Raw genomic sequence first — 17,142 nt, 5'->3', positions numbered from 1 at the left:
GCGTAAACAAACACTGGCATCAATAGCTATTCTTCCAAGTGCAACCAATATACGCCATCGCCCCCAGAGTGCATTGCATGTGGAAAACATGGCGTCCTACATATGTCAAAAAATGTACTGAATATTATAGATTTATAAATAAACAGCAATATTTTGTGTGTCTCTAACAACATAGTTTGGTACAACAGAAAACTTGTGGCATATTAGAGCACACACGTCCTCATAGCCGGAGTTCCTTCTAAGTGTGGCTTTTCTCCTAAAACTATAATTGGGGTGTACTCATTTTTGCAACATGGGCTTGAATGGATTTGTTAGGAAAATCACTTTTTTGTGTGAAAATTAACAAATCTTGTTTGCAATCAATGTCCCACATTTGTGGGAGTAGAAAATGTGGATTCTGAAAGGAAACTAAAGGTTTTCTGACAAGCACTGTGTGTGTGTGTGTGTGTGTGTGTGTGTGTGTGTGTGTGTGTGTGTGTGTGCGCGCGCGTGTGTGTGTGTGAGAGGCTCCATTTCAGTGAATATTTTGTTTTGCCAGGCTCTTGGAAAGACTTGATCTGAATTTTGAATTTGCATTTTGTTCTTTCTTCACAACCGCGACTGGTGTGATCATTCAGTGTGAAAACAGCCAGATTACAGCTCCAACAGCTCCTTTATGAAACCAGAGAAAAGTACAGAGAAATCTTAGTTAGCTGTCTCATGTTAGCACTGTCTTTTACATGTACACACACACACACACACACACACACACACATACACACAGTAGAGATGAACGTGTGTTGACTTTGGCTCTTTGACCAACTGTTAAATAATTGATTTTATTTCACACACTGCTTGATCTTTTCATCCTGAAACCTCTTGATCGTGTCCAAATGATTTTTTATTTTATCTTCTCAGTGTGATGGGATCATCCTGGACCTTAGCAACACATCCTTAGAGGGCATTGCTGTTCTCAACATTCCCAGCATGCATGGTGGCTCCAACCTGTGGGGCGAGACCAAGAGGAGAAGGAACTACAATCGTATGAGTAAGAAAATTGCAGCCAGGACACCAGCTAGCACCATCACAGATGCTAAAGAGCTCAAGTTTTGTGCGCAAGGTGAGTGAGTGAGAACAAACTTTATAAATGAAGCACTGAAGCAAAGACAGCTTCTCATGTGCTTACTATGTTTGGGGAGTTCATTATGAGATTTACAGCTGATGGACAGCCGAAGTACAAAGCGGGGGGGCTGGAGCACTCGGGTGGGTAAAGAGTTTTGTTTGTTGCAAAAACAAGAAACTAGGGTGTCGACACCATATGCACCAGAGTTCACTCTGACAAAGACACGTGATGTCGAAGGAGTTTTTGCATCAAATAAAAATAAGAAATAGCCCTTAAAAAGTCATAAAGTGGGCATACACTTGTTATTTCAATGCATTTGCTGTGGTCTAACGTGAATGCCTTGTAAGTCATTTGCTGTGCAAACCAAGCTCCTGCACTTCTGTTTCGGGAAGTAAAATTAAGGATTCTGCTATCTGATCATGTGATCGGAAATTGAGCCCGATCACATGTTTTAAAAGGATCTCAATCAGGTGAAAATGAATGGAATATAAGCTCATAAAACAAGCATGGTCTTGTAAATTCAGAGATATAATGGTTTATTTTTCATTTTAACAAGTTCTGCTACAGCAATATTTACTGTTGCATGGACAGCAACACCGTAACATCACACAGTTTATGCCTGGTGGGGGGACAGTGTAGCGTTTAGCTAACAGGTTAATGCAGAACTAACGTGTCTGCTCGGGAGAGTGAACAGTTAATGTAAGCATATTGGGCATTTCGCCTGGTAGAAAACACAGAGCTGCATTCAACACGACAAATCTGATAAGCCACCTTAAAGGAACAGCAAACCACCTGTCTCCATGTAGTCCTAGTCGGCCACCTTAAAAACCAACACTCTGCTTAGGTGTTAAAACACGCTCTTCAGGTTAAAACTCTGCTCCACATTCATGTAGAACCAGCTGTGGTTGATGGCTACACTGAAAAACGTGACGTCAGCAAAGTACTACGTGGCTGCACCGCACTGGTCTCCAGGTGAGGCAGCCGCACCTCCACCTGGCTCAGCCACTCACCTGCCGACATGACATGCTGGCTCTCTGAGCCGCTCTTCTCCTTGAAAAAAAATGCCCTCCTCCCCTTTTCATCTAATGATGGTGGTTAACTGGAAATCCTCCAGAATGCTGCAGAATCTGTGTCTGCTCTTCTCCTGAGTGGTACGTCTTGTTTGCACGCGCTCGTTAACAACTCGTTTTAAGATTGAGAAACTCCGACAGCGCATGTGGAGGGGTTGAGGGGGGTGCGGTCTACCGCTGCCTCAGTGCTGCTCTCTCGGCCTGCCAGGCGACGCCTCTCTCAGAAGTGTGGATGAAATGCGTCTCCACCCAGGCCTTGACCCTCACTTTAAATGCCTTGAGTTGGGTCTTGATCCCAAACTGAAATTTGAAAAACACACCATGAAAATTAACAAAAACAATTAAATGTCATTGAAATTGCTTTAACCCTCCCGCATTGTTAATGGGGTCAGATGGACCTCTGGTGTATATTTATTTTTTATTTTAATATTGTTTAAGTGGTGCATCATTTTCACCCCTGCCAAGGCATAAACTTCAAACCCTGTGTTGGGGTTATCAGGAGCGAACAATTAGTAAGTTTTAACTTACTTTTGGATTCTTCAATAAATTCTGTAAATATGGGAATATTTACTGATTTATTAATTAATTAAGATATTCTTAGATATCCCGGGGCACCATCCCTTTAATTAGAAAGGGAAATGAATCCAAAACCTTATCAGTCTTTCTTGAAGTTTGTGTAATCCTTGGAGCAGAAATTTCAACCAACACAAACAAAGTCTCTTGAGGCAAAAATCTGAATTTTATAACATTTAATTGAACAATTTGTCAAATGAATAAACAATGAAATAAATGAATAATAACCATGTGATATAATAAAAGGAGTGGTGTGTGTGTGCGTGTGTATGGATCCAAAATGGAGTCTTGAATACAAGATGGCTGACCCCTTTGTCTGGCTAAAGTGTGGGTGGCAACTTGCACTTTAACTTCCAAAGCACTTAGAATCAGAAGTAACTTAACCTTAAAATCACTCAAAACATTTCAAAATGGTCATGAAACAACACAAAAGATTAATCACGAATAATATCTTTTTAGTTTAACTGCTTGGCCGTAGCAGAAAACATTTAAAGATACCAAACAATGATCAATAAGCAGTTTATTCTTTCAAAATGACCCGACGGACGTATTTGGGAACGAAAGAGGAAAACACGAAGCTACTTTTAAGCAATAGCGCGGTTTTATTGCTTATTCTGGACTATAGAGGAAACGGGAGAAGGAAAGAATGAGAGAGAGAAAGAGATGAGTTTCTGATCACCAGAACAGCAAGGCGTCCCCGGCTGTTTGATTTGACGGTTCTCCGTGTTTCTCCGCAGTTTTCGGCGTCGTCCGTCGGTTTGATGGAGTTGTCGCTTTCTCCGTTGTTTTCGGCGTTCACCGTGAGTTTGACGGAGTTGCTGATTTCCCAGCCCGGTTCTGTGTCCTTCCCTTCAGCAGCTAGGGCAGCGAGCGGTTGGACAGACCTGATGGCTTGTAGCTTAGCTTTTCAGCGGTTCCGTGAGTTTGATGGAGCACTTAGACTTCCCGCGTGCTCAAGTTAGTCGGAGCGTTCGACGAGCGTGTCCTTACCGCCAGGTATCCTGGGCAAAAGAACAGAGTTCCTTAGTCTATGTTGATGATTTATAGCCTTTTTTTGCGGGCAAGCTCCATGAGCTCCTGCACATGCGCAGAACGTTTTTCTGGTATTAGGCGGTGACGTCTTCACATTGCTTCCGTGTGCAAAGCATCATGGGAAATGAAGTTTCTTGGCGCTGATGTGATTATTTGCTTTTCAGAGCAATTTAGCAGTCTTTTTGGAGAAAATTACTGCAGCAATTTCTCACGAGGGCATACCCTCAACACCTGTTTAACCAGCTCCTGTCCTGGCGGGGTCACCTTATAGGAAAGTGGAAGGGTTAGGCTAATCAGACATTATATTACAGACGAGGTTGTCCCTCTGTGCATGCATTCTACGATATTCTCACATAAATCACGTTGCATGACAGTCTGGGTTCAAAACACATCTTCAGTCATTAAGTGCATTCAGAAGAAGAAGAAAGTATCATTTCTATAGCGCCTCTCAAGATAAAAATCACGAGGCGCTTCACAAAAACAAAAAATGTAAAAATGTAAAAAAGCATTTAGAAAATGTTTAAAAATATATTTAAAATGAGCAAAAACAGACTATTGGGATTTAAAAGAAAAAATGTTAAGAAAGAGAGAGAGTGAATAGGAAAGAGGGAAATCAGTGGATCCTGAGGAAGGTGGAATAGGTGGGGAGAGCAGAATAAAGAGAGAGTGGTGAAGAAGGTCATACAAAAGCCAGCTTGAACAAGTGAGTCTTCAGCTGCTTTTTAAAGGAGACCACTGAGTCCACTGATCTCAGACTCAGGGGGAGAGAGTTCCAGAGTCTGGGGGCCACAGCAGCAAATGATCTGTCACCTTTGGTCTTTAGCCTGGTGCGCTGCACAACCAGTAGGCTTTGATCACTGGACCTCAGGTACCTGCTGGGGGTGTAGGGACTAAGACGATCACCAATGTAAGATGGTGCTTGTCCATGTAAGGCCCTATAGACCAGAACCAGGATCTTGAAATGAACCCTGTACACTGTACAATCAAGCAATTAATTTTTTATGGACATTATGGCCAAAAAGCCAATCCATTACTATCACTGCATCCTCCTCAAACAGCATAGATTGCTCAGTTTTGAAAGCTTTTGCAGGCTAAGCTTTTTTCTAGCTTGTTTCTAACTACATGAACAGTCCAGAAGCTGAGCCCTCAAGTTCAATTGTCCAGAAACAAAACAGCAATAGAGTCATCAGAGATTCCAGAATCACAAATGCCAAATCGCCATTACAGGACTCTGTGTGATCAGAAGTGCTAACACGTGCAACTCATTATGGAAGGGAGGGATATATCAGAGTTTAAGGAGTTCCCCTCCAGGGTTAAGAAAACCTGGATTGTACCCATCTGTAATTAGCACTGGGTTTTTGTGTCATTTTTATACAAAATGGTAAGTGCAATGATTAGTGGTCATTTTCCATGTTTTAATAGTGTTTGATGCTGTTTTTGATTCTCTGTATAACAAAGCAACCGGGGAGGAATTGAAAATTAGTAATAGCTAAACCCTAAATACCAGCTGCATTTAGTTTTGCACTTGGATAGCAATGTCCTTGATGGATAAATAGATTACAAATGAAAAAGGTCTTACTGTAAATTGTACTAACGTGGAGATTGAGCCAGGATCCTCTGGAGGTTTCTTCCTGTTAAAAGGGAGTTTTCCTCTCCACTGTCGCTAAATGCTAGCTTAGTATGAGGATTGCTGTAAAGTCACTGACACGAGTCAGTGACTTGACGCAATTTGCTGGGTTCCTTATATAGGAAACTTTTTTTCTGATTGGCTTAATGAACTGACCTGAATTGGAATGTTTACTATGTGAAGTGCCTTGAGACGACTCATGTCGTGAATAAACTTGAATTGAATTGAATTCCAATAGTTCAAGTTAACCTAAAGTGATCTGGCCTCTCTGAAGACACCTTTGTGTTGTTGGACCTCCTGTGGGACAGTGAGCATCAGTGCAGCTTTAGGTGGCTGCAGCGGGAGATTCAAACCTGATGATCATGAACAGCAAAGAAAAGGATAAAAACTTGCACCAAGTTTTTCTTACTTCATTTATATCTGTGCTGACTGAACTGATCCTTGTTTCCATGGAGATCTTAGCACTTTGCTGAAACTGAAGGAGTGAAAGCACGAGATGGATTTTAAATACCCCCCTGCACACGCGCGCACACACACACACACACACACACACACACACACACACACACACACACACACAGTGGGACAGAAAGTATTTGGCAGCCACTGGCCATGGAAGTTGTCCCATCTAAAAAGATGAGAGGTCTCTATTTTAATCACATACATTTCTACTATGAGCCATTGGATGTAAAAATAAATCCAGAAGATCACATTGTATTTATGTGTACTGTGGTGTAGAAAATCAGCATTTAACACGTACTAACAATCAAGAATTCTGGCCCTCACAGACCTGGTGCTTCTTTAAGAAGCTCCTCTATCCTCCCACTCACTTCCTGTATAAAGGGCACCTGTCCACACCTTCAGTGACACTCCAACAACTACCATGGCCAAGACCATCGTGACGTTGGTGGATGGGAGGTCTGGACCCAAATGCATACCTGAGATCCAGCATGTGTCAACCATGTAATGATACTATAGATGTCTTTGCTACAGGAACAGAGCTGCTTGTTCTTGTTGCTGTTGTTCAAATATAAAATTTATTTATTTATTATTTATTTATTCCTTATTTAACCAGGAAGGTCCCATTGAGATTAAAACCTCATTCTCAAGGGAGTCCTGGCCAAGAGGCAGCAAAAATTTGTTACAAAACTTTTCAGCTCCACAGACATGTTGTGTATAAAATTACAGAAGGCAGTTACAACACAGGGAATCCATCCAAAGGGTTCTTAGTCTAGTTTTAAATGTATTCAAGGAGATAAACTTGGTTAATTTCCAGTTTACCTGCAACCTGTTCCATGCAGAAGGAGCAGAGTGAATGAAAGCCCTTTTGCCCAGTTCGGTGCGAGCAAACAGAACACAAAGTGACAATTGACCATTTACTCGCTGATTATGAGAAGTTACACTTCTCCGTGAGATGAAGTTACAGATGTAGCTGAGTAGTAATCCAAGCATGGCCTTATAAATAAAGGTGTACCAATGTCCCAAACTCCTGGTGGACAAAGAAAACCATCCCACTCGAGAATACAATTCACAATGATGGGTCAGTGGTCTACAGTTAACCACATCGAGGCATGATAAACCACATCAATCTTACCAAGACACTGTGCTGAGGCCTTCATACACAAAAGTTTTCCATAATCCAGATCAGACAGAAAAGTTGCAGTACTAGGTGATTTTTTTGCCTCAAAAGAAAAACGCAGTTTATTTTTAAAAAAAGAGACCCAGTCTGAGTTTGAGTTTCTTCACAAGATTATCTATATGGGGCTTGAAGGAGAGGGAGTCATCGACACCAAGGTATTTGTATGTGTGGACCACCTCTATCATGTTTCCCTCAAGGGTAGTCACTGAGGGCATACTTAGAGGTCTTTTTTTAGAGTTTGAAAACAACATTAGCTTAGTCTTGTCAGCATTGAGGACCAATTTTAACTGCAGAAATGTTTATTAGACCTTGTCATGGATTTATCAACATGTTTATCAATAACCCATTTCCTATAGTGACAAGAGAAGGAGACAATGAGCAGACAAGTCAAACAGTTATAACTGTGGCACAATGCACGAGGCAAAATGCCCCGAACATCTGTTCACCGAGTTTATTTATACAGAGAGAGAGAGAGAGAGAGAGAGAGAGAGAGAGAGAGAGAGAGAGAGAGAGAGAGAGAGAGAGAGAGAGAGAGAGAGAGAGAGAGAGAATAATGTGTGTGTGTGTGTGTGTGTGTGTGTGTGTGTGTGTGTGTGTGTGTGTGTGTGTGTGTGTGTGTGTGTGTGTGTGTGTGTGTGTGTCTTGTGTGGGTGTGTCATGCAAAGAGACATAGAGCAATACATTTACATTCAGTTGATTGAGTCAATGATCAAGAATTAATAAACATAAATGTTTCTGTAACCCAGAAGCTAGAACCTTAATGAGGTATTAACTAATTGGCTTACTAATATGATCCATCCTCAATTTAGATAAAATATAAAATATAAATTAAGGAAATTAACAATACTAATTAATAGATATCTAATTAACTAATAGATAATTTCATAATGAATTATTGGAAGGGTGAATAACTAAAATAACGAGTTTAATATTAAACATCGGTTAAAACAAGAATCTTGAACATCACTAACAGAAACAGAAGAGGAAAGCTGTATACTATTGGTCCAGGTGGGAATCTGAAATTTCATTGGCTGAGAGAAATAAGTCCCGCCTCCGCGAAATAAAACCATGCGACGCAGCTGAGCGAGAGGAGAGACAAACGGCTGTGCAGCACGCAGATACAGAAAGCAAAGACTGAGCGGTTAGAGAGAGAGAGAGAGAGAAAAAAAAACAACGGTCGAGGCCGTGAAGAACCCTGATTTGGGTGCCGCATAGATAGAGGGAGAGGCGGACTTGACTCCTTCTAATAAGAGCTAGGAACTTGGAACCAACGCGATTTGTGTGGAGACGACAGAGTGAACCAATCCTCTGTAGGAGGGAACCGTTGGAGCGCGTTGGCTGGGTTTTTTTTTTTCCTTGGGTTTGATCCCGACTCCTATGATCACTCACTTGGAACGAGAACTGGATTTCTTCCTGACGAGGGAGATGGCGAGCCTTAACCACTGAACGAACCAGGACATCTCAAGTAACTGAAGAGCAGACTGCTCTCTTCTGTGAACAATCTCAACGGTGTGGTAGGAAAAAATCGCACCACCGGACTCTGACTTTCACCCCAAGCGTGGGGATTTGACTTGACGCCGGCTGACTTGTGACTCATATGATCAAATCTCATACCGACCATTTTACTATTGTCGATTGTTTTCATCTGTTTTTATGTGTTATCTTTATGTGTTATATCTCCCATTATTATTAAAATTTAGTATATAAACCGTTTCATGCTATACCCGTGACTCCAGTCATTCTTAAACAACCTCCAATTCTCCCCGAACCTAATTATTGGCCCATTTGTTTATTTTTTCTTTTAATTATCTTATTGTATCCTGTAATCCGGTTACATAAAACTTGGCGAGCCAGCCAGGAGAATTGTAGAGTTGTTACCTTAGCTAACCATTGACTGACATCATAAGAGTGCCTGGAGGTCACAGTGGTTTGCCATTTTGGCATTATTGGTACTTTTGAGTGTTTTAAAATGGAAGTTGTGAAAACAGAAAAGGTCAAAGTTTCAAATGCTGTTTTAATCAGTGGGTTAACTGATACAGACCTTGATAACGAAGTCTTTGGGTTTATGGAAGGATTCGGACCAGTTAACAGGCGCATTAAGTTACCAAACTGTGATCAGATTATTGTGGAGTTTCAACATGAAGCCACTGTTAAGGAATTAAAGAAACAATGTTTACCCTATGACAAACCTTGTACTAGGAACCCAGATGTTTTCTTTCATATTCAAGACCTAGCCAGCGCGTACAGTCTAGAAACTAGCACATCTGCCACTGATGCCTATCTGTCAGAGCTCAGGGACATAGCTGCGCGTAGCAATCAATCATTTAAAGACCTTCTAATGGAGGAACTGGCAAAAATTGGGGAATCTTTAGGAAGGGATACCCATGCATCTGAACCAGTCACTGAACTAGAGCCAATGCTCCATAGTGACCAAGTTACATATTCCCTGCCTTTAACACCAGAAGTTAACTATATGAACAACTCAAAGGACAATTGTCCACCTACAGAGACTGGAAAACAAAACCCTTGCATTCCACCAAATCTTTTAAACACACCTGAGGTTCAGCGAGTTATTGTGGAACACATTGTTAAAAGCAGTGAGGTTATCCCTCCGCCTACTTCACAATACAGACTAAAACCGTTCTCAGGGCGAGTTCCACACCCTTCTTTTGAAACTGACTATGATACTTGGCGTAGTAGTGTAGTGTTATGCATAAATGATCCTTCACTCACCAAGTCCCAAATTGTACGAAGAATCGTGGAGAGTCTGTCAGCCCCAGCAGCGAGCATCGTTAAAGCTCTTAGTCCAAAATCCGACCCGGAAACGTACCTTGAACATCTCGATTCAGCTTACGCAGCTGTCGAAGACGGCGACGAGCTCTTTGCTCGCTTCTTAAACACAAACCAGGACAGTGGTGAAAAACCTTCCGATTACTTTCAGAGGTTATACACCTTGTTAAACCTAGTTATTCAGAGGAATGGAATTTCCTCCAGTGACGCCGACCAGCAGCTGCTCAAGCAGTTTTGCAGAGGCTGTTGGGACAGCTCGCTGATTTCAAACCTGCAACTCGAACAAAAGAAAGACAACCCGCCTCATTTTACAGCACTTCTCCTCAAACTGCGCACTGAAGAAGACAAACAGGCTACTAAAGCAGCACGCATGAAACAACACTTAGGGGCACAACGAACTAGAGTGTATTCAAATGTGCAAACAACATGCTCTCAGAGTAAAAACACTTGTGAACTGGAAATAGATGATAACTGTGATGACTTACGCAAACAAATCGCTGAGCTCAGGAGCCAAATTGCACAGCTTAAGGTTAACAACACAGATAAAAAGGCAAAGAAAACTCAAAAAGAGTCAAAACCCCGTGTGGGGACTAAAATTCCAGATGAGCCCAAACAGATTCAGCAGATAACAGCAGTGGTGCCCAGACCAAAGCCTGGATACTGTTTTAAGTGCGGAGAAGATGGGCACATAGCTTCTAGCTGTAGCAACGAGCCAAATCCAGCACTAGTTGCAACTAAAAGACTTGCTCTTAGACAGAAGCAGCGCGAGTGGGAGATGTCAAAGCCAATTGCTCAGTCTCCTCCTTTAAACCGGTAGAAGCTCCTATCGTGGGACAGATAGGTGCTAAAGTAGAACCAAGTCCCTCTAAGGAAAGGACAGAGAGACTTTTTTGCAAGCCAGTTCATGCTCATTCAGTGCCAAAACTTCCCAAAAGATTAGTGGGTGGGCGATGCACAGCTACAGTCTCAGTTAACAGTGTTGAATGTAATTGTTTACTGGATTCAGGGTCCCAGGTAACCACCATTGCCAATTCTTTTTACCAAGAACACTTACCTGACCTCTCAATTAAACCCATCAGTAATCTGTTAGAAGTCGAGGGCGCAAACGGTCAAGCAGTTCCTTATTTAGGATACATAGAGATAAGTGTCACATTTCCAAAAGAGCTCGATCAGTCTGGACTTGAGTTACCTACCCTTGCGTTAGTGGTTCCGGATATAAGCTCAAACTCTGATACACCACTACTCATTGGCACAAACACACTCGATCCTTTGTATGAGCAATTGTCTGCCAATAACTTACCTGATTCCAAGGCACTCTCTTATGGGTACCAACACGTGCTAAAAGCCTTAGCAGTCAGAAAAAAACAAAGCAAAGATGGACGAGTTGGTGTGGTGAAGCTTCGAGGGAGAACCCAAGAAGTTCTCCCTGCAAATAAAAAACTGTTACTAGAAGGGTTTATGCAACCCAGCCAAAACAAGCATGAGCCTTATGCACTCATTGAACAACCCACCAATGGTTCTCTACCAGGGGGTATAATTGTAGACTGTTGCCTCATTTCCTTACCTTCACATGGTCCATACAAAGTACCTGTTGTACTAAGAAACGAAACTAACCATGACATCACATTACCCACTAACTGTGTGATCGCTGAGTTAGTTAAAGCCGATCGTGTTATGCCATATCCAGAACCTGACAAAAGTGATCAGAAAGTACTTGCGGCGTGTAGTTCGCAGCAACAGACTTCACCTTCAAACCCTCCTCTCAGTTTTGACTTCGGTACTTCGCCCTTGTCCGAAGAATGGAAAGGGAGGATCACCAACAAACTTAACACTTACTCCGATGTGTTTTCGCACCACGATCTTGATTTTGGTCATACACAACAGATAAGACATCACATCAACTTAAAAGACGAGACCCCATTCAAACAGAAATCTCGGCCGATCCATCCACATGATTATGAAGCCGTGAGAAAACATTTGGAAGCCCTCTTGGAAACCGGTATAATAAGAGAGTCGGAGTCTCCATTTGCCTCACCAATAGTGGTAGTTCGGAAAAAGAATGGTGAGGTACGTCTATGTATCGACTATAGAAAGCTTAATCTGCAAACCATTCGCGACGCATATGCCCTGCCTAACTTGGAGGAGTCCTTTTCTGCTCTCGCTGGATCACAGTGGTTTTCTGTGATGGACCTCAAGTCAGGTTACTATCAAATAGAGATGTGTGAAAAGGATAAACCTAAAACTGCTTTTGTTTGCCCGTTTGGGTTTTATGAATTTAACCGTATGCCACAAGGAATAACAAATGCTCCAAGCACTTTCCAACGGGTTATGGAAAAGTGTATGAAGGACATTAATCTGAAGGAAGTGTTAGTTTTCCTAGACGACTTGATCGTCTTTTCCAACTCCTTGGAAGAACACGAAACCAGACTTTCTCACGTTCTTGAACGGCTTAGAGAATACGGACTCAAGCTATCACCAGATAAGTGTCGTTTTTTCCAGACATCTGTGCGTTATCTTGGACATATAGTATCTCGAGATGGCATAAAAACCGATCCAGATAAGGTGGAAGCACTCAAAACATGGCCGAAGCCTCAGACTTTGAAGGAACTCCAATCTTTCTTAGGATTTACCGGTTATTACCGACGCTTCGTTAAAGATTACTCAAATATTGTCAAGCCACTAACATCTCTCACGGCTGGTTATCCACCCAAACGGAAAAACTTTAAAACACCACCATGTAGATCAAAGTACTTGAACCCCAAAGAACCCTTTGGGAATCGTTGGAGCCAAGACTGTGAGAAGTCCTTTCAAACTATTATTGAAAAACTTACCACTTCGCCAGTTCTTGGCTACGCTGACGCAAAACTCCCATATCTAGTACACACAGATGCTAGTACGACCGGACTCGGTGCAGCGCTATACCAAGTGCAAAACGGTGTCACACAGGTAATCGCTTATGCAAGTCGCGGTTTAAGCTCTAGTGAAACTAGGTACCCTGCGCACAAGTTGGAGTTTCTAGCCTTAAAGTGGGCCATAACAGATAAGTTTCATGACTATTTGTATGGGAACACATTCACTGTCATTACTGATAATAATCCGTTAACTTACCTCTTAACAACGGCAAAACTCGATGCAACGAGCTATCGTTGGCTAGCTGCGTTGTCCACCTATAATTTTGACATCAGATACCGTGCAGGTACACAGAACGTTGACGCGGATGGCCTGTCTAGGAGGCTGCATGATAAACCTGAAGACAACTCAAAATTCACTGAGGAATGCCAACGACTAGATGAGTTCCGATCTCATCTTTTATCCTCTGTCAAAGAAGTCGAGCTTCAACTTCAAGCCGAAGCAGTGAAGGCAACATGCCAAAAGCACATGGTCTTGGATGAGGCTGATTCTCCTTGTGGTTTAGTTCAGTCACTTGCCATGTCTGCAGCGGCCATTCCAGACCTATTCCAGTTGGAAGACAATAGTGACAGTTTCTTTGCTGTGCCCAAGTATAACCATGCTGACCTTGTCTCCTTGCAGAGGAAAGATCCAACCATTGGCCGAGTCATTCAGCTGCTTATGACTGACAATAAACCGCCAACTGATACTATTGCAGAACCCCCGGTGGTTCTTAACCTTTTGAGAGAGTGGAAACGGTTTGAGTTTCAAAATGATTTACTGTACCGGAGACGCCAATTAGGACCAGAGACATCATTGCAGTTAGTCTTGCCTGATTCATTACGTTCAACAGTCATGCAAAGCCTACATGATGATATGGGGCATCTTGGGGTTGAACGTACGACAGATCTCATTCGGTCCCGTTTTTACTGGCCAAGAATGGCTAGTGATATCGAAATCAAAGTTAAAACTTGCGAAAGATGTATCCGTCGGAAGGCCCTCCCTGACAAAGCTGCTCCAATGGTGAGTATTACCACCACCAGACCTATGGAGTTAGTTTGCATGGATTTTCTCTCCATAGAACCAGACAGTAAGAACACTAAAGATGTCTTAGTGATTACAGACCATTTTACAAAGTATGCAGTGTCCATCCCAACCAAAGATCAGAAAGCCACCACCGTCGCGAAGAACCTGTGGGAACATTTTTTAGTCCACTACGGGTTTCCTGAGCGTCTTCATAGTGATCAGGGACGGGATTTCGAATCACGTACAATCAAGGAACTTTGTTCTTTACTTGGTATCCGTAAAGTCAGAACGAGCCCTTATCACCCTCGTGGCAACCCCGTTGAACGGTACAATCGTACATTACTCAGCATGTTGGGAACTTTACAAGCCACTGAGAAACATCACTGGCGCGATTTTGTAAAACCACTTACTCACTCGTACAATTGTACAAAAAATGACGTGACGGGATACTCTCCCTACGAGCTAATGTTCGGTAGGCAGCCTCGGTTGCCTATAGATATTGCCTTTGGGTTACCGCATTTGAACAAGCCCTCTATAACTCATTCTCAGTATGTTAAAGAACTGAAGAGTCATCTGGAACAGAGTTATGACATTGTCATAAAAAACTCTCAAAAAACAGCGAGGAAGAACAAAGAACGGTTCGACAGAAACATTCGTGAGTCCACACTAGGTGTGGGAGATCGTGTTTTAGTCCGAAATCTTCGCTTAAGAGAAAAGCATAAATTAGCAGACAAATGGGAGCAAACAGTGTATATAGTTCTCAAACAGATGGAAAACTTGCCAGTATACACTGTAAAACCAGAGAACGGAGAAGGACCCAACAGAACACTCCACAGAGATCTTTTACTGCCTTGTGGTTTTCTCTCTTCATTAGAAAATGAAACAGAACGCGTTACGAAACCTAGCAGACCTCATACAAGACAGAGTTCAGCCTTAGAACCTGACCCAGATGAGCCACTTGACGAAGAGGTAGATGAGTTTTATTACTCTGATCTTCCACAAGTGCTAAACCGACCATCCTATCAAATAGCAGTCACCTTGCCAAATAGGGAACTCATAGCAGATTCAGGACCGGTAAATAATATTCAACAACAAAACACACTATCCTTACACACAGGGGATCGCAAGGAACCAACCTTAGCTGGTAATGAAAATGCTGAATTGTCCTTACTTGACAAAGGCATCAACACCGAAACATTCTTACCTGACAGAATGAGTGAAACTGCGACATTCTTACCTGAAAGAGTGAAAGAAGCAGCAACATACTTACCTGAAAAAACGAAAAAAAACGAAGTATACTTACCTGACGTAGAAACGGGGGATGAAACTAACACAAACCTACCTCAATTGGATGGTGTCCTAAAGTCGCAGCAACGTGATGTAAGTTTTGAACCCATCATACACGATCAGACACATACATCTGAAAAGACCAAAGTCTTAGAGAATAGCTCATCAGCTCTGTCGGAAACAGAGAGCTCACTTCGTCCTGTCTCAGTTGAGAATCAAACCGAAACGGATGAGCATGATACTGTGCAACCAGAGATGTATGTCAGGAGATCTGAACGAAGTAGTCAGCCTCCTCAAAGACTAACTTACTCTCAATTGGGCAATCCACTAGTGACCGTAGTTAGGTCCCTTTTCCAAGGACTTAATAAAGCTTTTATTGACTCTCTTACTCAAGAAGTTGTGTACCCCGTAGAAACAATGCACAGGGACGTGCATGATATTTAATGGGGGAGGATGTAACCCAGAAGCTAGAACCTTAATGAGGTATTAACTAATTGGCTTACTAATATGATCCATCCTCAATTTAGATAAAATATAAAATATAAATTAAGGAAATTAACAATACTAATTAATAGATATCTAATTAACTAATAGATAATTTCATAATGAATTATTGGAAGGGTGAATAACTAAAATAACGAGTTTAATATTAAACATCGGTTAAAACAAGAATCTTGAACATCACTAACAGAAACAGAAGAGGAAAGCTGTATACTATTGGTCCAGGTGGGAATCTGAAATTTCATTGGCTGAGAGAAATAAGTCCCGCCTCCGCGAAATAAAACCGTGCGACGCAGCTGAGCGAGAGGAGAGACAAACGGCTGTGCAGCACGCAGATACAGAAAGCAAAGACTGAGCGGTTAGAGAGAGAGAGAGAGAGAAAAAAAAACAACGGTCGAGGCCGTGAAGAACCCTGATTTGGGTGCCGCATAGATAGAGGGAGAGGCGGACTTGACTCCTTCTAATAAGAGCTAGGAACTTGGAACCAACGCGATTTGTGTGGAGACGACAGAGTGAACCAATCCTCTGTAGGAGGGAACCGTTGGAGCGCGTTGGCTGGGTTTTTTTTTTTCCTTGGGTTTGATCCCGACTCCTATGATCACTCACTTGGAACGAGAACTGGATTTCTTCCTGACGAGGGAGATGGCGAGCCTTAACCACTGAACGAACCAGGACATCTCAAGTAACTGAAGAGCAGACTGCTCTCTTCTGTGAACAATCTCAACGGTGTGGTAGGAAAAAATCGCACCACCGGACTCTGACTTTCACCCCAAGCGTGGGGATTTGACTTGACGCCGGCTGACTTGTGACTCATATGATCAAATCTCATACCGACCATTTTACTATTGTCGATTGTTTTCATCTGTTTTTATGTGTTATCTTTATGTGTTATATCTCCCATTATTATTAAAATTTAGTATATAAACCGTTTCATGCTATACCCGTGACTCCAGTCATTCTTAAACAACCTCCAATTCTCCCCGAACCTAATTATTGGCCCATTTGTTTATTTTTTCTTTTAATTATCTTATTGTATCCTGTAATCCGGTTACATTTCCATAACAGACCTCATTAGAAGCTTTCTGCAACAATTCAACAGCTTCAGTGGAGGATGTTCCAAAACAGTAAATGATTGTGTCATCAGTGTAAGAGTACATATTAGCATCACACTTTTTGTCCAATGTTATTAATATACATAAAAAACAAGAAGGGTCCCAAAACTGAACCCTGTGGTACTCCCTTTTGGACACTCAAAAATTCAGAGGACAACCCATCACATTTAACGCATTGAGTTATGTCCTTCAAGTAGTCTGTAAACCATAGCAGCTACAGTGTGTACAAACCTGGTGAAGGAAACCTTTAACATATGTCACAGCAAATTGTTACATTACAAAGTTTTGAGGGGAAGTTTTTTTTTTACTGACCAAATACTTATTTTCTTCACCACTATAAAATAAATTATTTAAAAATCATACAATGTGATTTCCTGGATTTCTTTTTCATTCTGTCTCTCCAACACATTCTCACACCCGAAGTGGCTAAAACTGATGATGGTTGACCAAGCATTCGTTTCCGATGCGTTGGGAGGTGCCGCGCGGTGCCATAG

At 42.0% G+C, this 17,142-nt stretch overlaps 1 protein-coding gene across 4 annotated transcripts in view; it reads left to right on the top strand.

Annotated features, from left to right (window-relative positions):
* The window catches only part of LOC107389555 (diacylglycerol kinase beta), a 122,385-nt gene that overhangs the window by 81,196 nt on the left and 24,047 nt on the right, over positions 1–17,142 (top strand). For all 4 annotated transcript variants that reach the window (XR_008564478.2, XM_015965741.3, XM_070544094.1 and 1 more), the window contains one exon: positions 898–1,099. Coding sequence is in view for 3 of the 4 variants with exons in the window: in XM_015965741.3 (XP_015821227.1) it covers positions 898–1,099 (202 nt within the window). In the remaining variant the exon portion in view is untranslated. The remainder of the gene's footprint in view (positions 1–897; positions 1,100–17,142) is intronic.

The sequence above is a fragment of the Nothobranchius furzeri genome, chromosome 14 (genome assembly GCF_043380555.1).
Source record: "Nothobranchius furzeri strain GRZ-AD chromosome 14, NfurGRZ-RIMD1, whole genome shotgun sequence".
Classification (NCBI taxonomy): Eukaryota; Metazoa; Chordata; class Actinopteri; order Cyprinodontiformes; family Nothobranchiidae; genus Nothobranchius; species Nothobranchius furzeri.
The sequence above is the reverse complement of the archived record's forward strand: the minus strand, read 5'-3'. Positions and strand labels throughout refer to the sequence as shown.